Source organism: Centroberyx gerrardi, chromosome 4 (assembly GCF_048128805.1).
Source record: "Centroberyx gerrardi isolate f3 chromosome 4, fCenGer3.hap1.cur.20231027, whole genome shotgun sequence".
Taxonomy (NCBI): Eukaryota; Metazoa; Chordata; class Actinopteri; order Beryciformes; family Berycidae; genus Centroberyx; species Centroberyx gerrardi.
In genome coordinates, this window is record NC_136000.1 from 28,168,859 (window position 1) to 28,195,538 (window position 26,680).

Consider the following 26,680-nt stretch of genomic DNA (forward strand, 5'->3'; position numbering starts at 1 on the left):
TCCATCTGAAATGGAGTCTCAAACATTAGGCAATTAGGCGAAGGGCCAACTCGTGCTGTAAGCCTAATAACCTACTAAATGACTAAATGCAGAATGTTCTCCTTATACACACCCACACACGCGCGTGCATAACCACGCGCGCGCGCACACACACACACACACACACACACACACACACACACACACACACACACACACATACATACACACACACACAACTCGCTTTTGCATTCCGTTCCATCCTGGCCGTCATTGGCCAACTAGCGCGCCCATCATATTTTCCCGACCTGAACTGTTTTCTGATTGGCTAGAGCGGCTGTTACGGTGGTTCCCCAAACGCCATTGGCTGAAAAACTAGGTTAGTGGTCCGACAGGCATGACGGTGAAGAGAAACTGGGTCACCGATTGAAAATCGTTTATGTCACAGTTCTGAGGGTTGCTATTACATTTTACCCAGCGACTTTAAATGGATAGACCTATCGCATTGGATCCACTGTAAGTACAACACGAAAACGACTCCGCTAGTTATCGATAATGCACCTCGATGAGTTTGTTGGGTTTTTATCCATGATGGCTAGCGTCGATGTTTTCCCTGCGCTGTGGTCATGTCAATGTGGTTTTCTAGAGCAGGAGGAGGGACGTTAGCTCGCTGGCCAAGTCCATTTTTCTTGACAGTTACCGTTCCTCAGCTAGCCACTGTATGCTAATATTAGCCAACGGGGCTATATGCTGTCATGGATAAAAGGGTGGAAAACCGCCCACATTCTGCCAGGCGAGCATTAAATGTTGTCAGGAATTACCGGGGCTCACGGGAGGGTCTTATGTATAGGTAAGTCCCGGTCGGCAGGCTTGTTTAACGTTAACTAACGTAACCTAAATGCGAACGAATAAGTCAACAATGCTAACCATTGGGCTAGCCCATGTAAACAGGCCTTGGTGTCTGGTACACGGTTTCTTCGACAGCATCCATCCCTCTACCAGTAACTTCAAAGCCTCCGTCGTGTATCTTTTCGAACAACACAGTAGCATGTGTGGCTGCAGAAGTAACCCATAACAAAACTCTGGCCTTTACGAGACCATTTGGCTCATGTTTGGTCATGAAATGTCGTGACACAGTCTTGGCATTGGCAGTGGAAATGTGGCAACCTCTCCTCTCTTCTGCAGTCTCTCCCTCTCTCCGCAGTGATTGCCAAAAGATGATCATGATGTGATATCAGGTTCTGGGGACTGGCATTCGTCGTGCATCATGCACAGCAGTGTCTTTTGTTTTGTACTTTTACAGCAGTGGGTCCCAAAGTGGGGTCCAGGGACCTTCAGGGCTCCTTTAGGGGGTTTCAGAAGGTCCCCAGCAAGATGAGGAATAGTTATATTTAACTATTGTCTCACCCTGTAGAAATGAGAGCAACGAGTTAATGTCTAAGGATGACTGTACTGATCATAGTTTCACTCTCCCCACTATGGTTATCACTACAGTATATACCGGTCTATACTGGTATATAGAGATGGTCATTCTTATCAAATGGGGGTTCATGGTCTACTGTGGATCTATTTGGGCATCCTTGATATTAAAAACTGTGTGGTAGCCATTGATCTACAGTTTATGCTAATAATTGCTTTCTTTTTCATGTTTATTTTGCATGATTTTTATTGCCATGGTTATTGCTAGATTGTTAACAAGCACTGTGTTTCTCTGGGTTTTTGAAAAGTAGAGTTCACAAACCTAATTTCTCTTAAAAACATCACTAAATTATGTATTATTTTTCATCAACACAGACATCCGCCGTGAACTTAAGACTTGGACTGACAGCGTTGTTGTTGCTCATAGTCAGGTAGCCCCACATTATTAGCCCTTATATGTACTGATTAGCTCCTAGTTTGCCACGAAGACGTTTGTGATAAGAGCAGTTTGAAGTGAATCCAACAGGGTGGTAATAACCCTAAAATGTTGTTGGTTTGGCTGCTGTTAACCATCCTGCTGGTCAGGAAGGTGAGACTCAATACCAGCTCTCAACAAGGAAACAAGCATCCATGGAAAAGTGAGAGTGGAAAGATCAAAGATATGGCAAAAATTAAAGGGAACACTGGGGAAAAAATGTTGGCAGGTAAAATTTTTGATGTAAACGACTTCTATTCTGTATTAGTATCTGTTGAGAGCTCTGCAGTGTACAACAACAGTATTTTGCTTAAACATTAAATATGTTTGTGTATGTCATAATGAAAATTTTGTATCCAGGGTTTCCCCGAGGAAATGACTTAAAAAGTGCCTCAGAGGGACGGGCGAGCAGCGGTGCCAGTAATGAATAGGCTAACCGCAACCAAGGAGCTTTTCCAAGTCAAACAAGGCTTGGCAATTAGTGTGATGTGCAATTTCATATTTGATAAGCCAGTAGAGGTGTCTAAAGCCACCAGTGATGGCCACATGGCATCATTGGTATCAAATGCATCCACAATTGGCACATCTGAAATGAGTATGAAAACAAAAAAAAATCTCTATTGAATATACCAGAAACTTAGTCATTTAACACACACACACACACACAAAAAATAAAATAGATTCTAGATTTGTAAGTTGTCAAGCCAATACAAGCCTAGTGATGCTCAGTCTGTACTGATTTAGGTTATCCTGCCTATAACTACAAAGGCTCTGTCAGCCACACCTTGCTTTACTCTCTGCTTGTTTGTCTTGCCGTCTATACAACTCCTAGTCGACAGTACATTCTCTTACTAAGGAAATTGATTGGGTAATATGATGATGTATTCAAAATTTAGAGCCCACGTATTTTTCAACTCACTGTGTTGCGTTTTTTACAACCACCCACTGTAATCTATAGTAATCTGTTGTGATCCAGACAGACACCTCAAATTACTTAATAAACTCTGCTTTTCCCCGACATTGCAACTGTTTTTACTGAGCTGAGTCCCCCGGTACCCGGTCTTTCCTGCGTGAACTAGGGCCTCCATGACATTTCTTTGGATGTCATCTGAGCATAAGGTTCTATTGGGGGAAAAGTATATTCATTTTTCTGACGTTGGTGGAAGCGCTTAGAATGTATCAGGGTATTGTGCCCCTGCTATAAATGTCCGGTGGAAACCCTGGTATCTAAAGTTATTTCACACAATGAGCACCTATGCTAACACTGTGCTAACGTAGCAGATTTACATGTACTGTGAAGATGCTTTGCCATCTTGCACACCGAGATGTTTTGCTTTTCGTGTATTGGAGCATGCTTGTTGTACTGCTGCAGTAAGCCAAGTCGATCTTGCACAATATTTACTTATTTACTTTTCCTTGAAGAGTTCCCACAATTTTCTGTACTTAAGTCTTTTGTTTTGAAGGCTTGTTTGAGGGCCCGTCATCCTCAAAACTACTGTGTGCATAAGCTATTTTTAAAATACAAATGAAAGGTTAGAGAGGAAGTAGGCCTGAGTAACTTTAACAAATCAACAATGGGAAATGCTAATTGATTCTTTTCCCGACATTGTTGATAATGTTGAATAATAATTTCTGCCGGTTTTACTTGGTGGAGTGTAATGTTCAACAATACAGGAAGATGGGTAAAAATACTGTTTGTTAAGGCTGTCAGAACGAATTTCAGTATTCAGTCGAATGTCAAAAAATAATTAATTTCCCCATGCCTTCTTGGCTGCATAGACTCTCACTCTCTGACGCTCTTGCAATCTCTTCTACTAGCCTGCTAGTTTGTTTAAAAAAAACGCTTGCTAGCAGCATCATGGCAGAAAACATTTAATGATGATTCCCCTCAGTAAAAAGTAAGAATCAGCAGAACAACTCAAATCAGTAACAACAATAAGAAATTCAATAACAGAAAGACGGCACACTGTGAATCAACTCCGGGTAGAATTTGATATGTTTAGAATGCATTTTCTGTTCATTCTGCTCTGCTTTCATGTGTTAATATTATGTAAGTTTTACCATAATAGTCAAATGTAGTCGAATTTGACTCATTTCAGTCAGTTCATACTTGAATTTGATTTTCAGGGGAAATTGACAGCCCTAATCATAGCTTGCCCATTTATGTTTACTTAAAATGTTGCCTGTCAATTCTATCATGGTCTTTCAGGCCTGTGTATGGCATTGCTTGAACTGGTGTTTGATTGCCTCAAGTCGCGTCAGTTTGTCCTGAAATTTCATTGACATCACAATGATGAACCAGCTTTTAACCTACAGTCATCTAAGTTATTACTCAATGAGGCTGCACACTTATTTGGATCTCATCATACTGTGATTTTACAGACCCAGTGAAACACTTCATGAAATCATGATGATTGATTGTATTGATAATTTAATCACTTACTTCACTGTAGAGCATTCATACCTCCAGGCAGGTCGCCGGGAGCGCTGCTGTCCAACACACATACACAAGGCTAACAGTAATCGTCAACAGTTGAACCTAAAAAGTGATTAGAACATGTCCTTTCAACACAATAGCACTCACTTGTAGTTACACATATCTTTAAATCACTGCAATTGAACAATTATCACATTTCAGTCATAACAGTCCATTTGATTTGCTCATACACGTCCTTGTTGACTTTGCTTGCTGCCGGTCTTGTGAGTATGGTTGATTGTATTAATGTGAATGTAACTGATAAATGTGATTTTTCATACCTTGGACCACCATCATTGGTGGATTTGCTGCTATATTTTACTTCTTGTATTGACACATTTACACAATTTGTTATGTCAGGTGGGAAATATCACAGCCTACCATAAATTCCCACATATCCTACTTGTAATTACCACTAAGAGGTTGATGTGATGTTTATTCACAGTCGGCAGTTCGTATTTACTGAACATCCGATGGATAATCGGACATTGGATGTAAGGTGCCATTGCAGTGTGAGAGTTATTGTGTTGAAAGGACGTGTTTTAATCGTTTTTTGGATTGTGATTGATACTGTTGGAGATTACTGTTTTGGCCCTGTGTATGTGTGTTGGGATTGACAGCTCGTCCAGCGACGTGGAGGTATGAACGCTCTGCAGTGAAATAAGTGATGAAATTTTCAACACAATCAATCATCATGATGGCAAAAACTAGGAAAATAAGGCCCAGGTTGAAAATGACCGCAATTATCCTTTAACAAAGCCACACGAAAGCCCAGTGTGGGCAAACTTCAAGACAGTAAAGGGCAATCAAGTTCAGTGTAAGGTAGCATGGCTCCACCACAATGCCATAAGCTTCTAGCTATTTTTACATGCAAGGAAGTTGGACTGAGCCAAACTAGCATGACAACATTTCTGAATGCTCCTCGGTAGTGTGACAGAAAATAGACTTATGCACATCCCTGCTACCTTATAGCTAGGAGCAATTATATTATAATTGCTCCTTGCTTATATTAATAGCTTGCTTAACAACTCAAAAGTAATTTCCCATTTCACGTGGTCTTAAATGAAGGACCTTTAAGTGATACCTATGCTAAAATTCTCCATATAATTTAGGCTGTATTTACCAAACTAAATAATTGTCCTGTTGCAAAGCTAACTTAATAACGGTGCTGTATGAATCGGCCTACAGCTTTGGCAGGGAGGCTTTTTGCTACAGCCACCCATGTGTTATTACCAGAGAGTTATGTTGCCAGGCATTTCCAAGATCTTGATCTGTGCGTTTCTGACTGTAAAATTGATGTGTTTAGCCTTGAAATTAAATGCAGTAGAGGCATAATAATGGAGAAAGTGCCCCAATGGAAAAAGGTTGATGAAGGTTGAGGAGGCAGGTTGTGTAGGCACAGATCTGATAGGCCAAAATCTAGCTGTGAACTCAGAGGCTGACAGGAATAAGAATGACCACTGTTTCCTTGTTGATTGGCCAACTGCTGATTTTTGTGGATAAGTGGATAACAAACTGATATGAGTATCTGGCTGGCTGTTTTATTGATGGACCGACCACATGATTTTCTTAACTGATTCACAGACTGACTGACTGGTTGGCTGACTGCTGACTCTCAGGGTGGAAGCGTTTGTGACTGGGGAGATTGTGCAGGTGGCTGAGAAACTTGCTGACTGGCCACTTCATTGACCGCCTCACTTTCTGACCAACTGTATTAGGCTTGTTGACAGGCTGCCTGACAGGCTTGCTGGCTGCTTACTTACTGACTGAGTGGGTGTAGAATGTAGAATAGGGAAATGAAGCTGAATGGCTTGCTGACTCACTGACAAAGTAGAAGTAGGTGGTAGATGGAAATGAGGCTGGCTGGTTTGAGACCATAGAGACTGGCTGACCCAGTTTCCACTCCGGCACCAGTTCCTTTCAGTGTTCAATCATGACACAGTGGTTTTCCCCTTCTAGCCCAGAGCTTTGTCCCAGTAAAAGAGCTTGCCCAGCCTGTCCTGACCTAGTACTACTTCAACAATGGTTCTCGAGCTTCACATTTTGCATCACTGCTGTCCGGTCTCCCTCCCAGGGTGGGTTTCCTGCAGATTAAACGTTTAGGTGACCCACCAAAGCGTTTTTTTCTGATAGCTTATAGGAAACAATCAGGGTTTCAGAATGGCTTCCAATAACCCATGATTATTATTATTATTATTTTTTCCCCCATAAAGCTTGTGCGATCTTACAGTCTTCCCCAAATCTCACTTAAACTTTCCCTTATTTATTGGGTGCCTTGCTGCTTGGCCAACTGGCCAACCTATCACTTATTCAATAGTTCTAAAACAATCAGTAGAACAAGCAGGCAGCCAATTAAATAAAATAAAATTAGCCCTAGGCTTCCTTAGCTTTTCCTAGCACTATTTTCTGCAATAGACCGAAATAGCATAACATGTTTACACCATCTATTTAGCGAGGTCTAACATTATATAGCCTACCATTCATAATGTGTGTATTTCGTTAGTAATTTATCTTTATGTTGTTTTTATTTTTGAAATGGGCCTAAATGTTTTAAAATAACTTCTCTAAACTATTTCTAATTTAATTTAATGACTGTAACTGATGGTCAATGGATTTATTAGGTATGGTCACCCAGTTTGGCTACATGTCTCCCTTCAGTGCAATCCAGAGTTAATCTGCTTGCATAGTGGTAGAGACTGTGTCTATCTGTTAGACTAGTCAGAGTTACACTGTGTATGTTTCTAAACAGGTGCGTTTATGGACACTGTAGGGAAGTGAACCAGGTAGAAATTTTGCTTTGACAGACTCCTGATAAACTGTGACTGTATAAGGGCATCTCGTCAAACTATCATAGCTAAGTGCTTGTACAAGGATACAAGGCAAACTCATGATTTTCAATACCTGGTTCTACTATGTAACTCAGAAGTTGCAAGAAACTGAAAATGCACAATGTAAAGCCAGATTTATATAACCTAACCCACCTAATGGCTCAGTGTACTGAGGTGGAGGAAGAGGAACAACACATGACATGTCTTTGACTTTGATCTTGTGTACTTGTGTCCATTGGGCTGTATAACAGACAGCTATAAGTAGGACTATGTTGACCTGTAACCACCACAACATGTAGGCCTATTCATGAAGTCTGTCTACAGTGTGGCCTCATTCAGCCTTCTCAGAATTGCAACTAGTCGCAAACAAATGAGTAAGCCGTCTCAGGGGAATCATGCAGTGAAAGACATGGGTATGTTCGAGTATGTCTACTGGTGACTTTGTGATGTGATGAAATGCCTTGTGATTTTGCTGCAAACCAATTTCCCCACGGGGACAAATAAAAAGTATCTATCTATCTAGACAGGCTGATAGTATCTAAAGAGGAGGGAGGACTGCAGAGCAGGATATGTCTGCAGGAAAAAAGACACACAAAAGAGCCAAGATTTAATACATGCAAGGAATAAAATTACACTGATGTACAATAAATGTCTTCTACTATAAAGTTGTTCACAATTTTCTAAATCTACAAATTACTCTTATAAAAGTTGAATAGGCTATTGTATCCAGAGCTACATGTTGACACTGGGAATGGTGATTAAACAGTAACTTAACCCAAATCTGCATGATATAAAGCCTGCGTGATATAAAGCCTGACCCAGTTGATGTCACCACCTGTTGTACTCTATAGAAGGTGACACCTGGCACCAAAGATCAGCCAATAGCAGATGGCAGTGTTAAAGTGCTACAATATCACCTTTTAATTCAATTACAGATACAGTCTTGGCCAGAAAGACCTTTTCGTGTGTGTAAATCTAAACTAAGCTAGGCCTATTCAAGATCATAGGAATAACACACATAAATTCTTTATTGGGGTTAATTTCCCTAAAAGCCAGTGAGTCTGAATGGAGTGTGTTAAGAAAAACTGCTGATGTAATGAGTGCTTCTTACTATGGAATGAGGACCGTTTTTGTGAATGTGGAAGTTAATTTCTGGGCTTTTTTCTCACCCAATAAAAGCAAATGGTGCACAACTTTGGTACTATTCTTCTGTCATGATATAAAAGCACAACATGTGTTGAACGTAACATTGGAAATTGGTCATGAAGCAAACCTTTTTTCCCAGTACGAATTACCTATATCCATACTCCCAAAACTGATAAAAAAAATACCTTTCCTTAAATGTCTAGCAAAAATCTCTGTTAGGTCAAGGAAATGTGGCCTGGAAAGTAGGACTGGGCAATAATCAGTATTATCCTATCTTTCAGTAGAATAATATTGGTGAGGAAGTAATATAGATTTATCATGATACACAATTCTGTTGTCTAATTTAATGATAAAAAGCAAATAAAATCTGTCGCAAAATGAGATCTATGATGAGATTGCCATGCAGTTTAATGTGATGAACATCAATTTGACTATTTAACATGTGATTTTGCAGATGATGTTATATCAATATTGAAGATTATTTCTTAGGATTGTTGTGATATTAATGTTTTCCGTATCACCCAGTCCTGCTGGAAAGGAAACCTGTCCAGAGCTGAGGCTTCTAGGATCTCATAGCCACACTAGGTTATGAGATTTTGCTAACATTTAATCCTGATTAACACAAACTTTCAAATTCAGGGTTAAATTTCACATTCATGGCACAGTGATCACAGATGGCAGGGATAGCAACTTAATACTCTTAAGGGAATCTGCAAGAAGCTTTGAAGTGTTTTCCTTCAAGGTTACAGTATAGAGCAGCCACTCTGCAAAATCATATTCATCATCATATCTAGTCATGGAAATTACACGTCAGCGCATAAATAGAGAAATCTGCTTTTAGCTTTCATCTGCATACCAAATAGAGCAAACTCCAGGAAACGATCCAATTAGCCTAGATTCAGTTATTCCATTTTTCAGGTCAGCTGTAACAAACATAATAAGAGGAGTTCTCTTGATTTATTTGAATGTGTGCCATGTTTTGCTTTTGCTTGGCTTTGCCAAACTGTAGATGCTGATTGTTTATTTAATGTGGTCTTGTTTATTTTTCTGATCTCTTGTATTTTGTATATTTTTATTTTTAGATTTGTCAAAGAGAGCTGTTAGTGTGTTGCGCTTGTAAATCAAACAAAGCATCAGACCTTATTGACATTGTCGTTTCTCCTCATCTCTCTCCAGAGGTAGACCAGTTACACCAGTTGCTTAAAGGCCAGATCGTACCAGGGCAGACAACATCAAACCGGATGAAACTAGGTCAAACAGAATCAAACCAGACTGACACCAGACCAGACCGGATCAGACCAGGCTGATCCAGACGACACCGGGCCAATCCAGGAGGCCTGTTCCAGTTTCCTATCCAGGTACCTGAACCGTCTGAGCCTTGACAAGCCCTGTTCTGTATGTACAGTCTGCTCCAACTCATATTTCAGAGAGGCTGAATAGAATCAAGAAAGACCTATTGATCTAGTGTATAGCTTCACTCTGCTTCCTGTGAGAACTGCCAGTGAGTGGAATATATTAAAGGAAAAATCGACCCTCGGATACTTTTCCTCTCTTACCTCAACTGCTTTGTCTACTTCCACTTCGGTTAGTGATTTCCTACATTTCCCAGAATGATTTCAGCAGCCCCCAGAGAAGGACAGTAAACTTGTTGCTTTCAATCAAAGGTGTTTTTTTTAACACTGTTTAAGTGTTTCAGGGCAGATTTTTCCTTTGAGTAATATAAATTGGTTCAGTAAATTACCAATTCATATTGGTCAACTTACCAGCACTGGCAAGTTGGGAGGTTTTTGCCCATTCAACCAAATGGGCACTAGGAACAGGACTAACTGCAATTTTTTCTCAAAACATCAATGTCTTAAGCTTCAACCACTGGATTAATACCCACTAGCAAACCTAAATCTTATGAAAATATAGACAATTCAAGTAAACATCACATGATTATCACACTTTTCTAATTTTAAGTACATTATAGTCAACAATAAACTGGTGCTGTATTTGGTCTCCATAACATGCCGCTAGCACCCACTGAAATGATATGTTCTTGCACACAAATTAAGCCCTAAATGTAATCACTTACTACACTGTGTCCTATCTATTTAAGTAACCTAATAATTTAACTAGGTAGCCAGCTAAAGGGAAGGCTCTTTAAGCAGGATTATAGTGTCTTGAGTCATTGTCAGCATTTCTGAAAGTGGTTAGGCGGTGCAAAACTGGGTCAAATTCAGCTGGGAAAATATCAGTTGAAGTCACTTTGATTACTTTTGTGGGTTGAAATTGGGTAATTGGGACACACACACACAACACATCACCACTCAGGTTTATTTCTTTCATGAAAAGAATATGGTATGGCCTATTTCTCCTGGGGAAAAAAATAATTTGAGATGTATACATGCAGACAATAGCTGCTTCCTGTTTATTCTCCCACCACATTTGATCTAGATGCCATGTTTTGCCCACGGTGTCCAGGCAACACAAACACAAACACACACGCTTGTTTTTATTGCACAATTTCAAAATGACCTCACTGATGATTCATTGTTGCAAACGTGATGGTTTTGTGTGTTGCGTCCACAGTCGAGGGCTCTAGAGTGGATGGAAGGAGATGATTTTAACACAGAGGCTGTGATGAACATCTGTGGTGAGTGTGACATTATAATTTTCTGGCCTTGTGCGGGGACACTCCCTGCCTTTTAAATTTTTAAAGACGAGATGAAATGAAAAATGCCTTTTTAACCCTTTTAGATCACATCCCCGGTCATACTGTGCACCTATTTAACAATATATGCCAAAAAAAATACCAAAAATCAATTTCATTGTATTCTTATATCAAAATTCAATCATGTTTTCTTCCTGTAAAACAAAATATGCCGTGTGCTTAAGTAAGCATGCCCGTAACTAATTTCAACCAATAATATCATGACATCCACCCATCAATCAATCTTCAACTTTTAGCGCACAGAGCTAAGAGGCTAAGATTCATTAGTTAGCTAGCTAGCAACAGCATGGTACTTCGGTGTGTCTTCGGGTGTTATGACACACCCACTTTTCAACGTTCAAATCAAATTCCTCCCAACGTTATGTCCCGCCTGTCTTTCCTGTTTCACTCGGAAATACGTCATGATACGGAAGTTAGATACTCTCGAAATGCCGTTTCATCTCGACTTTAAACACATCAGGCCGGTGTTTTTCAGTCTGTCTTTGGGAAACGTCCAGTATCTTTTTTTTCTCCCCTCTTTTCCATGCATGAGATCTCTGAATTATTTCCAACAGTGTTTATTACGTGTGTAGAGATTCCGGATGTTTTGTAATCTTTGCCCCTGAAGGATGTTGTTGCACTCAGTCCCCCACCCTGTCCATGCGTGAAACTCACCCCACTGGTGATGTTTCCTCTTTGATCTTGACCTTTGACCTTGCTTAGGAATTCCTTGCCACTGAGTTGTGTGGTAAATAAAGATAAAATGACTCATCCCGTACAGACCTTATCTGGTACTGAAGTATTTGAGCCTCTCATGATGAAGTACCCCTCATGATGAAGTCAAAAAGCCGGTTGGATACCCTGGGTGAATAACAGAGGTGTTTGTCTTTGTGCTGCAGATGATCTGATGGCAGACCAAAGGATGGACATCTCGTCTACGATGACCGACTTCATGTCCCCCGGCTCCACCGACCTCATCTCCAGCTCCATCAGCACACCCGGCATGGACTACACCCGCAAGAGGAAGGGGAGCACCACCGACTACCAGTAAGGAGGCCGGGACAGGGAGAGGATGGGAAGGAGGGATGGAGGAAAGAAAGAAGGAGGGGATGAAGGAAAGAAAGAAAGACAAGGGTGGGGGGTAGGAAGGGAAGGAATGAGGGAAAGAAAGAAGGAAATATGCAAAGAAAAAAATGTCAGGATGGAAAGGGAAAGAAATGAATAAGGTGGAAAGAAACAAAAGCAAGGTACGAGGTAAAGAAAGGGAAAAAGATAGGAAGGAGGGAATAGAAAAAAGGGGAGCAAAGAAAGGAGCGAAAACAAGAAAAGAAAGGAAGGAGACAAAAAAATAAGGATGGAAGGAAGGAAAGAAAAAAAGGTGATCGAAAGGTAGCGAAAGAAAAAAGCGAAAGTGAGAAAGGAGAGGAACGAAAGAAACAGGGGAGGAAGGAGAGAAAGGAGGGAGAGAGAGCCAGGAAAAAGGAACAAAGAAAGGTGAGAGGGAGGAAGGGAAGGAAGAAAGACGGAGAGGGAAGGAAAGAAAGAAGGAGAGAAGGACAGAAGATTACTGACCTCATTGTAGTCATAAACCTCACAGCTGTTTTTGTGGAACCAAACTTTACTGTGTTTTTGAATCCATTAGTCATGTAATCGTTATCAAAATATGTGCATTATTCAACACTGAGAAAATGTTGCTTTTTTTAACACCTTTTGTTTTCTTTTTCTTTGCAGAATCGATGGCTTCTCATTCGAGTAAGTTCAAACACGGCTTCATGCTCATAGCTTTATTGCAAAGTTCAATATGTCAAGAGCTCAAGCGGCAAAGGCCTGCGATCGACTGTTTTTTACACCGTGGAATAATCAATGTACTGGAAAAAAAACAAAACACTGAACCCGCTGAACTCTTTTATTACCTTCTGCTGAGTTAAACATTTCTGAAGTGTAACGGTTGAGTGTTTGAAACTAACATCACCTGTCTTTTTCTCTTTAGTGACATGGACCCAGACAAGGATAAACTGGGAAGGTAAGATGCTGTCATTAGAATTGTGAAAATGTTCAACTTAATCACAACTGCAGAGGGAAAGCACGCACATTAGTGGGAACTCTCCTTGCTGCAGGGCTTAAAGACCTCGTGGCAATGTGGCATTGCTTTGGCTGTTCTCTACAGAGCCCCCCAGGGGTCACCTGGTAAGAAAAAAAGAATTGATGTGGAAATCCATACGGGCACCGATTGGTAAACCGCGCACGGCTTCATGTGCACGGTTTTTAGTAAACCGTGCCCTCGAATTAGTAATCAGTGCGCACGGAGTCCTAAACCATGCCCGCAGATTAGTAGACCGTGCACACGGACTTGTAATATGTACATTGATAACGTCAAACAGGGACACCACAGCGGCCCACAGAGTTGCATATACAATTTAACTAACATGCTTTTTCTACAAGCATGATTTATAGGGAGTAAATGGGTTTCATATTGTCACCAAAACACACATCGGATCATAAATTAGACCTACTGATGTGATCAATCAATGGTTATGGTTCACATATAGGCCTAGGTGCCTAATGGCTATTACAGCTCACTATAGGCTATATATGCCAAGCGGTGTGTAATGGCTCTGGCTCACTGTATATAGGCCTAAAAGTCCCTCTTTGATGTTATCAATGTAGATATTACAAATCTGTGTGCATGGTTTACTAATCCGTGGGCACGGTTTAGGAGTAAATTGTAAGAAAACCGTGCCCACTGATTTCCCATCATTCTTTTTGTTGTACCAGGTGACCCCTGGGGGGCTCCACAGTTATCCTTATTGCACTAGGGGTTTATAGAATAATAATGCTGGATGTTGAATATTCATTCATTCAGCACAGAAATGTGTCAATTGTTTTCATTGTTCCTGTTATTGGACTAGTTTTATAGAGAAATAGAGAAATAAATGGTGCGATGGTGCAGTGTGCTGACTATTCCCCCCCCCCCCCCCCCCCCCCCCCCCCCCCAAAAAAAAAAAAAAAATTCTGTCAGGAACATTTCAGGCTCACAGTGTTTTTTTGCTTTATGCCCTGTTACTGTTACAATGTTATATCAGCTTGTGTGAGAGAGAGATAGAGAGACGGGGTCAATGTAAAAAAAGTTTAATCAGACGCTATGTAATATTTGTATTGCATCATTATGCACAGTCAGACATAGCCCACAGCTTTATCTGGTTGCATAAGCTCTTATGTCGTTAAACACAACAAACGGGGTTGGCTGGTCACAGGTTTTCTGTCCCAGCCGTGGCTCCGTTCCCACCCCGCCCCTCACTGACCCCGTCCTCGCTCCTTAAAATATTTTCTGTCTCATAAATCTGCCGCCATGGCTCGAACCTCAAACCGTGAGATTTATGGGGTTTTTTTACCTTCTGAGGAGTTTCCTTTCGCAATACTCCCTCTCTAATCTTTCTTTGTTTGTCTTTCCAGTGACCAACAGGGCCGGATAAAGAATGCCAGGTATCAAACCTCCTTCTTTACCTTTACCTTTCTCTCTCTCTCTCTCTCACATACTGTATCATTCTTTCTTCCCCTCTTCCTCTCACTCATACCCCCGGCCCTCTAATCTCCCCGACATGAATTAAATGTCACTCCGTCCGATCGGAGACAGAGGCAGCTTTGTGTACGTTGATAATGCGAAACTTTATACATTGAAGTGTATAGATCAGAGTATTATGTGGAACTAAGGGACTGTAAGAGCATAGCTAATGGCTAATGACAGGCTCTCTTTCTCCTCTGTGTAAAGAACTCTCCTTTTCATAGCGGCTGGTGTAGCCAAGATTGAAGTGAAGGCAGAGCAGACAGGTTGGATAGACGCAAGGATGTGTTCTTACAGTCCTGAAGGACAGACAGGACGCCTAAGTCGGCATTTTGCCTTCCGTCTGAAGAGCAACGTTTTCTCGGTACTTCGATGGCTCATTTGTATCATGCTAGATTAGATTGCGAGATGCTGGATAATTCACAGAGCAGCTTCTTTTACAAGGATGCCAGACGCTGACGGATAACTTGCCTCATCTTGGTTTGCTGCTCTGTGTAGTTTTAGGATTCTTTATAAAACAGGTAAAGTGCCCCGAAATACATAACTGAGAGAACTTATTTGGATATTATGCGAGGAAGCCAGGAGTGTAATCAGTGTATGCTAACGGCTAGCTGCCTGCTAACGTCTTGCGGTTCTCCCTGTCCACAGAGAGGCCCACAGCCAGATCGAGAAGCGCCGCAGGGACAAGATGAACAGCTTCATCGACGAGCTGGCGTCCCTGGTGCCCACCTGCAACGCCATGTCCCGCAAGCTGGACAAGCTGACCGTCCTGCGCATGGCCGTCCAGCACATGAAGACACTCAGAGGTGAGGAGGAAGTAGTAGAGCAGCTATGGATGGGTGCACCGAGGGATAGGTAAACAATAAGTTGAATGGTCGGGACTGTACGGAGGCACAGGACTGCTTGGGGGTGGTTGGATGGAGAGAGAGACAGACACGAACTAGACAAACTGAAGTGACAAGTGGATCTGCAAGAAGTCCCATTTTGTCATACAGATGAGAGAGCTGGCTAATTTAGAGCCAACAGAAACGTCTAGTGAAAAAGTGATATAAAAAGTGATATATCACCATGCAAAATAATACTGCTTTGTCATTGCTTTTGGTTAGGGAACAAAATGTATTGTGATGGCAGTCGCTCACTCGTAGCACCGTCATCCATCTCTGAGCAGTTGAAAATGGGATGGGTGGAGGAGGGGCGCTTGTTTCCAAGAGTTTATGCCTGGAGAGTGAGCTTTGAGAGCCGGAAATCTCAGCACCTGGCCCAGTACTCGCTGAGTCATTGGTATTGATCAATAACCATTTCAAGTCTTACTTAATGGACCTTTAAGTTTACGAAATTCTTTCATAGTTGACTTGAAGTAAATGTAAAAATAGCAGATTACAGCTTTCACTCACTGAATGGTTCTGGGAGGGATGCAAAGTGATATCATGTGCAAGTGAAGGGATATAGTCATTCTGAAATTGTTTTGCCACATTTAAGATGTAACTTAAGAATACGCACGGGTGTGAGATGAGTGTTTGCTGTTGTCTTTAGGTGCAGCCAACCCCTACACAGAGGCCAACTACAAGCCTTCTTTCCTCTCAGATGATGAACTGAAGCACTTGATACTAAGGGTGAGTCCAGTACCGAGGATTAGGCATCTAAAGGTCATGAAGCACTGTCAGGCAACATTTTGAAGTAATGTAGATGCAACAGTACTTTTTTCTTGATACTGCACTGTGTAGTCATTCATGTATCTCTGTCGTAGTTAAATACAGTATTGTCTGTTTGCATTGCTTCAAAAGGTTTTCCACTGAATCATTGTAACATTATATTGAAGCATTTATTGTCATACAAAAAAAGGCAAAATATGCATTATGGAGCTGAAAAACGTATCCTGATATCAAAATAGGGACCCATAATGAAAAGCTGGCAGTCTGTTCTTTTGTCTCATATTCTTCTGATCATATGAGACTCTTTTCTGCTGATTAGTCAACAGCAGAAACAGCTAACTTTAAGTCACTGTCACTTAGACTTGACACATTATGAGGACAAGACATTTGTGAAAACCCCATCAGTATATTTCAGTGTTTTCTGTGTGTTTGATCAATCTAGGCTGCTGATGGTTTCCTGTTTGTGGTTGGGTGTGATCGTGGCAAGATCCTCTTTGTATCTGAGTCGGTCTACAAGATTCTCAACTACAGCCAGGTATGCTGACAGTGACAGTGACAGTGCACGGTAATGAAGAAACTGTCTTGTCAACAGACTGGTAATCATAATCAGCCAACTACTGTATATAGTCATTGTAAAATCTTTTACATGTAGTTCATTCAAGACTTTTGTGATTTCTTTCATGCGAAGTCAGTTATTCCCTAAACAAAGGCTTGCAGTTTTTACCTATTTCCACTCTTTGTGCAGAAAACCCTTTATATCTTTTTTGATAATGCAAAGAACAGTGAATTTCCCAAATCAGCAGAATTTTACCACAGTGAATAGTCTAATTAAAGCTCTTGTCAAGCAGCAGACCATCACAACTTCCTATTCGACTTGGAACTTCTGCATATCCCAGCAGTTTTACTGCAAATTAAAGACATAAATTGCCCCGCGGTTTCCCGGAAAAGCCACCACATTACATATTTTCTGTAGCAATAATCGCAGCAGTAGCGGTGCAACGATTCCAATTTGTCAGAACTGATGAGTCGGCCGATGCGAGTACTCATCCGAGGATCACTCGGTTAACTTTAATTCATGCTGCCTGTTATTGGCCTATTATAAAACTGCAGAAACAAGTGCTTCACTTAATCAAAATATGCACTGAAAATACATATTCATAATGTTACTAAGTTATGCGCCTTGAAAAGTATCACAAGCGAACGTGGCTCTTATTGAGTGCTCAGCTCAAGCACTAATAACGCCTTCCAGTCAAAAATTCAGAATGAAATCCATATTGATGAACAAGAGCTGCAGTTTTTGAGTAATGGAAAGAACCTAAGTGAATATATTTGAAGCGGCTCTATAGTGAATGGAGATTTTCTTTTCCCAAAAAGCCCCGTTTACACCATTTTTACCAAAAGTGACGGTGACAGATTTTATGCTTTTATTTTGAAGGCGGAAACGCCTCACTTCCAGTATTATTCCAGCCATCTTTGGCTTGAGGAAGCTGCTTCACATCTCCAGACACCTTAGCTTGGCACAGCTGGTACTTTGCTTCACTGAGATCAAAGAACTGCCACGCTGCAGACATTTTTCCTCCTGCTAGAAAAGTATTTTATTGCACCGAAGCGCAGCTCATTGAACTATTGATATCGGGACGGCTTCATTTGCTGAGTATGAGCTTCGTGAGCTTCTTTAGAGCTAAATTGGCACTGATTCTGATACTACAGATACTTGGTGCACCTCTACACAGCAAAACTCAGTGAAATACTAGAGGCAGCTGTGGATTGTCTTCCCTTCAGACTAGATCTTGCTCCAGGAAGCTTGAATGTTACTAAAACTAATGGAAATAAACTATTAGGCCAACATTTAAACTATCGGATTACCTATTACTAGGAAGCAAATGTCATTAGTTCTGCACTTCATCAGTTTATGCCTAGTGCCAACCTTCTCTCTTCAATTCTCTCTGTCCCTCCATTCCCCCTTTCATTTCCCTTCTCTCTCTCATATTATTTTATCTCTTTCCCACCTCTCTCCAGAACGACCTGATAGGTCAGAGTCTGTTTGACTACCTTCACCCCAAGGACATTGCCAAAGTCAAAGAGCAACTGTCCTCTTCCGACACGGCCCCCCGCGAGAGGCTCATCGACGCTAAAAGTAAGCGAGCACAAACACACACACGTTTTATAGAATTAGGAAGCTGGTTAGTGATGATTTCTCATGCAGGCTCTCCTTCTCTTCCCCTCTGACCTTATGTCTAAATCTGCAGTGTCCCTACAAGTGTTCTATTAAAAGTACTCTTATCAGATACTACTTGTCATCACAATAATTAGGTCTTTTCAAGGTACTAAAAGACTCAAAATGTTGTGTGTATTTCCAGCCGGTCTTCCAGTGAAGACAGACATCACCCCCGGTCCGTCCCGACTCTGTTCCGGAGCCAGGCGGTCGTTCTTCTGCAGGATGAAGTGCAACAGGCCTTCTGTCAAAGTAGAGGACAAAGACTTTCCCTCCACCTGCTCTAAGAAGAAAGGTACGGCACTATTCTTTTTAAAGTGTTAAAGTCATAAGGAAATGGCATTTCGATGGTGTCATGCTTCCGTAATTCAATGGAAGTCAATGTGATTTTGTACATTTATTAAGCAGCTCTTTCCCTGCTTCTGTGCTCTTGAAAGCGTCTCCCCTGACATTTCTCATGTTTTAGTCCCAGTCGAAAGCCCTTCACCCCATCCTCCTTTGCACTACACCAGGGATATAACTTAATTAATTTCAGGATATCAGGTGGCTCTTTGTGTTCACATGAAAAGGAAGACTCCCCGTTTTCCTGGTTTTCCTCCTTGTCTATTTTTAGTGTCACATCCCCCGCTAGACCCAGGAAGCACACCTCAGTTAGCATGGGAGCATCGCCGTTACACAACCAAGGAAGTCCGCCTCTTCAGACACCATTATTTATTTATTTATTTAACCTTTATTTAACTAGGCAGGTCTGTTAAAAATACAATCTTGCATGTAATAGTTTAGGGTTGGAGTTAAAGAGCTAAAGAACACAGACATAACCACACAGTTCATAAATCACCAATAGATAAGATGGATAAGCACGATAAATAGTAAAAACAGAAGACAACATGGATTCTCTCATATTTGACCAGGTTTTGCAGATATAAAAAAAACCTGCAAATTATGCAAATGCATACTTTGATACTGACCTATTTCCATTATTTAAAAAATCTTCAGACAACTGTTTTTTTTGTTGTTGTTTTTTTTTACTTGACGTCTCATTTGAGCACTTCCGCTTTGAACCCCATTAACCCCACATTATCAAGATCGATATGAATTGCCGGTCTGCTGTTGAGACCTCGCTTTTATCAAAATATCTCAAGTCTTTATCTCTTTGCACTTCCATTTTCTGCTCAGCTCGTCGCCTGGTTTGAGCCGCAGCCGCCTCAGGACAGATAGAGCATATGGCCGGCTGCATGTTTGCTCTGCTCGTTACCCGATGGGAGCCGCTGGAGTGTAAACTGAATGTCTTTAGTCAGGAGAACTTTTGCAGGTCATTTAAGCACAGTCACGCAGCCCAACATCGGCTGTGTCACCATTCATGTTGAATTTTTTAGTGTTTCAGATGAATATTTCATAGAGGAAAACTTTGTTCCTCCCCCTGATGTTGTGCTTTGTGTGCCAAATGGGAAAAACACACAGTTGTTTTCTGAACTGGCTCAACCATTCGGAGTCACTTGGAGATACAGTATCTTGACCTAAATCATCACATTCATGTTACGGGGCAGGAAATGTGGATTTCTAAAGCGATCAATAACCAGGAACACTTTAGACTGTGACAAGCTTAAATAACTGGTTCATATATATCTTAGGCCGACCCTGAGCATTCACCCAAGCTGACTTCCTATCTTGTGTCCTATAAATATATTAACCATATAAAAATATATATTACCTATAAATATATTTGGATATATATAAGTCAGCAATATAGGCCAGGCTTTACAGCAGCACAGCTAGTGGAGTGACACCCCATTGTAATAAGAAAAGACGCAAATGTTTGTGTGATTTCACCGAAAGATGTGAATGGGATCGCGTTTAATTTCTTATGTTGTATTACATTACATGCACTTACTGTTCACATGCGTGACTCAGCTAATCAGAACCGAGGGCAGGGAGTATCTGTTTCATAATACCAATACCAATACACCCCCCTGCCTTTCTCTTCAGTGAACCGTAAGCATCTTCGTCACCCACACAGTATGGGATGGCCTCCCACCAACTCTACCACCAATTATAACCTCTAACTCCCCCTCTCTCTCTCTCTCTCTCTCTGTCTCTCTTTCTCTCCCTCGCTCTCCGCTCCCCTTCTCCCCGCAGCGGACCGCAAGAGCTTCTGCACCATCCACAGTACGGGCTACCTGAAGAGCTGGCCTCCCACCAAGATGGGTCTCGACGAGGACAACGAGCCCGACAACGAGGGCTGCAACCTGAGCTGCCTGGTGGCCATCGGCCGGCTGCACCCCCACATCGTCCCCCAGCCCAGCCTGGCCGACATCCGTGTCAAGCCCACCGAGTACGTCTCCCGGCACGCCATCGACGGCAAATTCGTCTTCGTGGACCAGAGGTGAGGAGCGGGAGAATGTGGGGGAGTTTAGCAGATTGTGTGTGTGTGTGTGGACATATTTCGTTTTTCCTTTCCATAGCCTTTGAATGCTGCATACTTTTAAACTACCCATCTGGACTCTATCATCTATTCGATTTTCTCTCTCTGTCTCTTCAGATGGCCTCCATTTGAGTGAATGGCAATGGAACTGTTTCTCTTATTTCTCTTGCTCTGCCAGCCCACACTGTTTTGCCATCTTTTCATGTTGTATAATGACTAAAAAGCTAAACCGTAATCCTCAACTGTCCCTCTGCCTGGAGAGTATGACTGTCATTCATTGCTGAGTTTCAACGCAGACCTTCCAAATAGCTAAACAAAAGTTTTGCTGACGATCAATATGTCTGGGAATTTATTTCCTGGATTGCCATTGTTTTACTTGCCAGAAACCAGTAGTTGCCAGTAAACCCAAACTCCCTCTGTTTCCTTTTCCCTCCAGAGCAACAGCCATCCTAGCCTACCTGCCCCAGGAGCTGCTGGGAACCTCCTTCTATGAGTATTTCCACCAGGATGACATCGGCCACCTGGCAGAGTGCCACAGACAAGGTACCGACTAGGGAAATGAAAAAATGAGTGAAGGACTTAAATGGGTCTCAATGGATGAGTGAATCAGATCTTTGTCCTACACTTGCCTAACTTACCTTGGTGTGTGTGTGTGTGCATTTGCATATTTGTGTTTCCGCCCCCACAGTGCTACAGATGAGAGAGAAGATCAACACCAACTGTTACAAGTTCAAGATCAAAGACGGCTCCTTCATCACGCTGAGGAGCCGATGGTTCAGCTTCATGAACCCCTGGACCAAGGAGGTGGAGTACATCGTCTCTACCAACACCGTTGTGTCGTAAGTGTCGATCTGTGTATTTTCTTGAAGGCTGAGAAATAAGGCCAGCTGATGAATTTGTAGTTACATTTTTCTTCCTGTGAATGAACAAAATGAATGTCAAGGAAACACTCAGGATTTTTCTTCTTGTGTGTTTTCCTCTCCAGGTGTCCCATGATGGAAGGCTCAGACTACCCTCAATCTGCCGCCTCTCCACAGAGCATGGACAGTGTTCTCACCTCAGAGGGTAAAACGCCACCTGAACCTTTCAATAAAGGCGTACCAGCCCATCAAGTGTGGCTGATTTATGGAAAAAATAGTCCCTCAACTATTTTGCCCCCAAGCATGATGTCCCCCATCACTTTTTCATGATTGCCTTGCTGTTTGTGTGTTGTTTGGCAGGCGGAGGAAGGCGGGCGCTGCAGACGGTGCCCGGCATCCCCGGCGGCACGAGAGCGGGAGCCGGCAAGATCGGCCGCATGATTGCTGAAGAAGTGATGGAGATCCAGAGGTGAGAGCAGACGCAATCGCTATGTTCCAAATCTCAAACCAGGCAGTGTAATCGGTAGGAAATTGGACTTTTGTCGGTCCTTGAGTGGAAAGCTCCTGCGGCCTAGTTCCTAGTTAGATATCAGAACCCGGTCATATGTGAAACGCAATATTCCAATATTTTATTCTCAGCCCGAACATCCTTCAGTCAACTCCAGAATGTAACCCGTATACCCATATCTGATACCAATATGAACGGACAGCTGAAAAGACGCGTGTGCACGGAATAACAGCAAAGACGTAGCATTCGTTTTTTGTCTCCAACGTGTTTCGGTTTCAGTGTGCGCTGTCGGCTGTTTATCTTTCTTTCCATTGTTGTGTCTCGTCGTCGCCATGCTAACGCTGCTCAGCCAAGCTGCTGTAGCACCAAAATTATGACAACAGCCTCAGGTGAATAATGTAACATTTACTTGTCGTCATGGCAACACTGACAGATTGTGATACGAGCTCGGAGGTCTCATGCCTCGGGATGCAGTTTCGTAGCACATATCCATGCAGCTTTTCGCTGTTCACACTGATTAGAAGACATCAGATCTGCGGCACATGAGGGAAACCAAAATGAATAATGACTTTCTGCGTCAGTGTTCATGTAGCCTTGGTCTGCTTTTATCCATGTACATGCAATGTATAATACACACACTGAAACATCTCTCTCTCTCTGTCAGGATCCGAGGCTCCTCTCCCTCCAGCTGTGGCTCCAGCCCCCTGAACATCACCAGCACCCCTCCGCCTGATACCTGCTCCCCAGGGGGCAAGAAGGTAACGCACACACACACACACACACACACACACACACACACGCACTCGTAGCTTCCTTCTCCATACAGTATCGGTTTTTGTTATGCGAAACTGGAGCTTCTGTCATGCTTCTTCCGTGTGCGAGTGTGCTAGTTGGTCTCAGGATATCAAATCGTTGGTGCGGTTGAAACCTGAGCTGTGCTTGTCTTTCTCCGTGGATCGGGAACAATATGTGAGGAGTCTCATTTCAAAATAAGATATTCACAATTTGGAAAAATTCGACGCCACTCTGCCGATCCGAAAGTTATTGGCTACCATCTGATGGCCTAAAAAAATCTGTTTTTGAAATATTGCCAAGTAAACAGACATTTTGTCTGTGGTAGGAGAATGCATATAATGAGGTTGTTGTAATTGAAATGCACCAAAGACCAAAAGAGAGACGTCTAACTGAATCCCCAGACTGACTGACTGATATTTATCTATGACAGTTATGCATATTTATTACCACATCAGAAATTCAGATTCCGTTCCCTTCCCCACCGACTTGAATCTGATGTGCAGAATTTGTTGTTTTTCTCTCATAAGGGCAGCAACTTTTCAAATGTGACACTTCTTTCCTGTGGGCATCAACACAAGTTCTTTGAGGAAAAGCCAAAATGTCTGAAATGAAACAGAAAGAAATGCGATATGCGACTGGTGTCTGTAAGCCTCTGTGGTTGAACACTAATTTCCGTCTTCGCTGAAAACCGATCTGTGTGTGCCGTGTGTGTAGATTCAGAACGGAGGGACACCCGAGCTGCCGACCACAGGGATCATCCCCGGACCCGACTCTATAGGGTACCCCTACTCCAACCAGTCCATCATGAGTGAGTCACACACACACACACACACACACACACACACACACACACACACACACACACATGCCATAGGATAAACTTAATCCAGCCTGTTCTATTTTGATTGAGTCGAACACATGCAGACTTACTGTTCTCTCACAGCAGAATACCCCGAATCCAACCAGTCAGTCACACACACCAGTTAGAGTTACTCAGCTGTGTATAAATACACACCGCAATACTGCTGAATGAATAATGGTTGTGTTTATCGAAGAAGTACAACTCTTTGACAAACAAGTATAAATCTGTGTACAAATTTATCGAGTTTATCTGGCTGTATTCTCATCTCCATCCATGTTTTTTCCCCCCAAATGAACCTAACCAATTGTTCCTCTGTTGTCCTCCGTCCAGGCGACAACTCCCACCTGAGCATAGACATCATGGACGAGCCCGGCTCCAGCAGCCCCAGCAACGACGAGGCGGCCATGGCCGTCATCATGTCCCTGCTGGAGGCGGACGCCGGCCTGGGCGGGCCCGTCGACTTCAGCGACCTGCCCTGGCCTTTGTGAGGTCCGGCGGAGGAGGAGCAGAGAGAGAGAGAGAGAGAGACTCCCTCGTAACGCCAGAGCCACTGATGGAGAGAGTTCAGTCGGGTTGTATGATGGCTGCCAGGTTCCCGCCCCTTCTAAAGAGATACACTGCAAAAAACATCCCTCTTAACAAGTCATTTAATCTACTATTGAGTCTTAAATGTTAGTTTTCTTAAATCAAGTAGTCTGCCAATGAGGTGAGGCAGTTTTACATCTTTCTAATGTTAGTCATTGTCACTTCTCAGGAAAAGTCTTGAGATGAGTGAAATGGCATTTGAAATAATTGGAATTATCTCCTCCCACTGGCTAATTTTAACATTTAACACAGATTTTAAAGCTGCACTAGGTAACTTTCCACATTGGCGGCCCCACATGGCAGCAAGAGAAAAATTTGAACTTCAGTAGCCAGAAATCCTGTAAGGTGAGGTCAGTAAACTGCACACAGCACGCTCCGGCCGCTCTGTGATGCTTTATACCAAAGATACCAAAGAGACGAGAGAGGAAAAGATCTAACGCTGGTGAGTCCGGCTTTCTCTGGACGGAGACAGTTTGGATTTCACTCTTAAATTTAGGTCAACAGGGCAAAACTACTAGTGTGGATGGGACTCTCTTCCCTGTTGCTGGTGTATTTTTACATACAGATATCGCCTAGTGTAGATTTAAGACTCAATATAAGAGCAAATGACCTGTTAAGATCATTCTTTTTTGCAGTGTCAGTTGGCTGCGTAACAAGGCTCTCCACAACACCGCCCAACACTCTGAAAATAGGCCAGCGTGGAATCACAAGTTACTTAACGGCAGCGGCTGTGAAACGGGATTTGCGGCGCCGACATGGCCGCCGATCAGCGCTTCAGCGACTAAACTCTGTCTAACGGTGGCTCTGGGCCCTGTCACACGCCAGGTCAACACACAACCAACCCTAACCCACACAGGACTCTGACAGCTCCGTTTCAAGGACAGTGGTTGAAATTTGGGACTTAGATGGGGGGGGTGGAGTGGTGTCAGGGGCAGCTGATTTCCGCCTCCCGCCACGGCCCTTTTGTAAGATCTGTGACTGTATTTTAAAGAATCTTCTTGTAGCCAACAGAAAGAAAGGATTATGTCATACCAAGATGGCTGTGGTGATGCTTTGGAAAGTAGTTGGAACATCCTTAGGGGTCCTTGATTAGAGAATGGACCCTGTTAAAGTTCCTCAAACCACAAAGTTTCCCAAGAGCGTCTAGTTATCAGCACCTGGCTGAGGATGAAACCTTGTTAGTCGAAAAAAGCCACTTAGCTGCCGTTTCCATTATTTGATTATAACCATAACATATCACTATATTTTCTGTAGTTTTGACATATTTTGCTCCATTATTCTGAGGCCAACATTCTGAACCCAATTTCTCCCGAGTTAAAAAGTACAACTGATTCTACCTAAAGCTACCTGTTGTATTTTCTGAAGAATTTAGTTGCGATCACGCATTCTAATGCCAGCCAAAAAAAAAAAAATCATGCAGTTATTGCTGTTGCAAACTGCAATCTCAATGACCTGCTTTGTTCTCTCATGCGGTACGGTGTGTCTGTTCTCAAACACATTTTGCCACAAAGTCTTTACAGCGTGTTCAGTTCCACTCAGCAGGGAAGGGACATGAGAAAAGATAACAGTTGGAGTGCAGCTCTGATGACTGTTACAATTCATTTGACAATAATGGAAAAAATCAGGTTCATTTCATCTGGTGGAAGCAGCAGCTCGGTGTGCAGGTGTGTTTTTCCCCCCTCATCCACTAACAATGACACTTCACCAGCTCCTTGTTAACTGGCAGTAAACCTCCTACAGTTGATTCTTTGCTCTCTGTGCTTGTCAGAGCAACGGGAGGGCTCCAGTTTGGGCCAAGCTACAGCAAAAAAACCCATCTTCATGCAGAAATACATCTATCCAGGCAAAAACAGATTCCCCCTCTCTCTTTCAAATATTTCACCTCTTTGAGGAGCGCTCGGTTTATCTCTCCAGATCATTTACCAGTCTCAAAAGACGGCAATTCAATTGAATTGATAAATCGAGCATCCCTCGTGTTTCCACATGGAAAATGTTCTCGGCCACCGTTTCACCAAGGTCTGTTCCTTTCCCACTACTCTCTATGGGGGGACAGATGATGGCAGCCTCATTGCCATTGGCCCACTAACACAGAAACTGGGTGGTGGGGTCACAGGATGCCCACCTAATATCCCATGAAACACTCATGGAGTTATTCAGACTTTATTCCCTAACTAACTCTCGAAACAGGAGGGCTAAATCGG

The 26,680-nt window shown here is 42.5% G+C and overlaps 1 protein-coding gene across 1 annotated transcript; it reads left to right on the plus strand.

The window, feature by feature from the left end:
• The first annotated feature begins 434 nt into the window (after window positions 1-434).
• bmal1a (basic helix-loop-helix ARNT like 1a) lies at window positions 435-25,188 on the plus strand. The gene is made up of 20 exons (XM_071895903.2): window positions 435-495; window positions 9,500-9,681; window positions 10,898-10,961; window positions 11,918-12,065; window positions 12,750-12,770; window positions 13,009-13,041; window positions 14,472-14,501; window positions 15,229-15,386; window positions 16,114-16,193; window positions 16,675-16,767; window positions 18,252-18,369; window positions 18,593-18,742; window positions 20,584-20,830; window positions 21,306-21,412; window positions 21,558-21,708; window positions 21,855-21,934; window positions 22,090-22,198; window positions 22,902-22,995; window positions 23,747-23,840; window positions 24,225-25,188. Exons 3-20 carry the CDS (start codon window positions 10,916-10,918, stop codon window positions 24,380-24,382), a joined length of 1,917 nt encoding a protein of 638 aa, XP_071752004.1. The 5' UTR covers window positions 435-495; window positions 9,500-9,681; window positions 10,898-10,915; the 3' UTR covers window positions 24,383-25,188.
• Window positions 25,189-26,680: the final 1,492 nt, after the last annotated feature.

Excerpts from the sequence above, each read along its gene's own strand:
- bmal1a (XM_071895903.2), top strand. The coding sequence starts at position 10,916 with ATGGAAGGAGATGATTTTAACACAGAGGCTGTGATGAACATCTGTG. Across the intron at positions 14,502-15,228 it reads GGCCGGATAAAGAATGCCAG|AGAGGCCCACAGCCAGATCG; the intron begins GTATCAAACCTC and ends CCCTGTCCACAG. Across the intron at positions 16,768-18,251 it reads AGATTCTCAACTACAGCCAG|AACGACCTGATAGGTCAGAG; the intron begins GTATGCTGACAG and ends ACCTCTCTCCAG.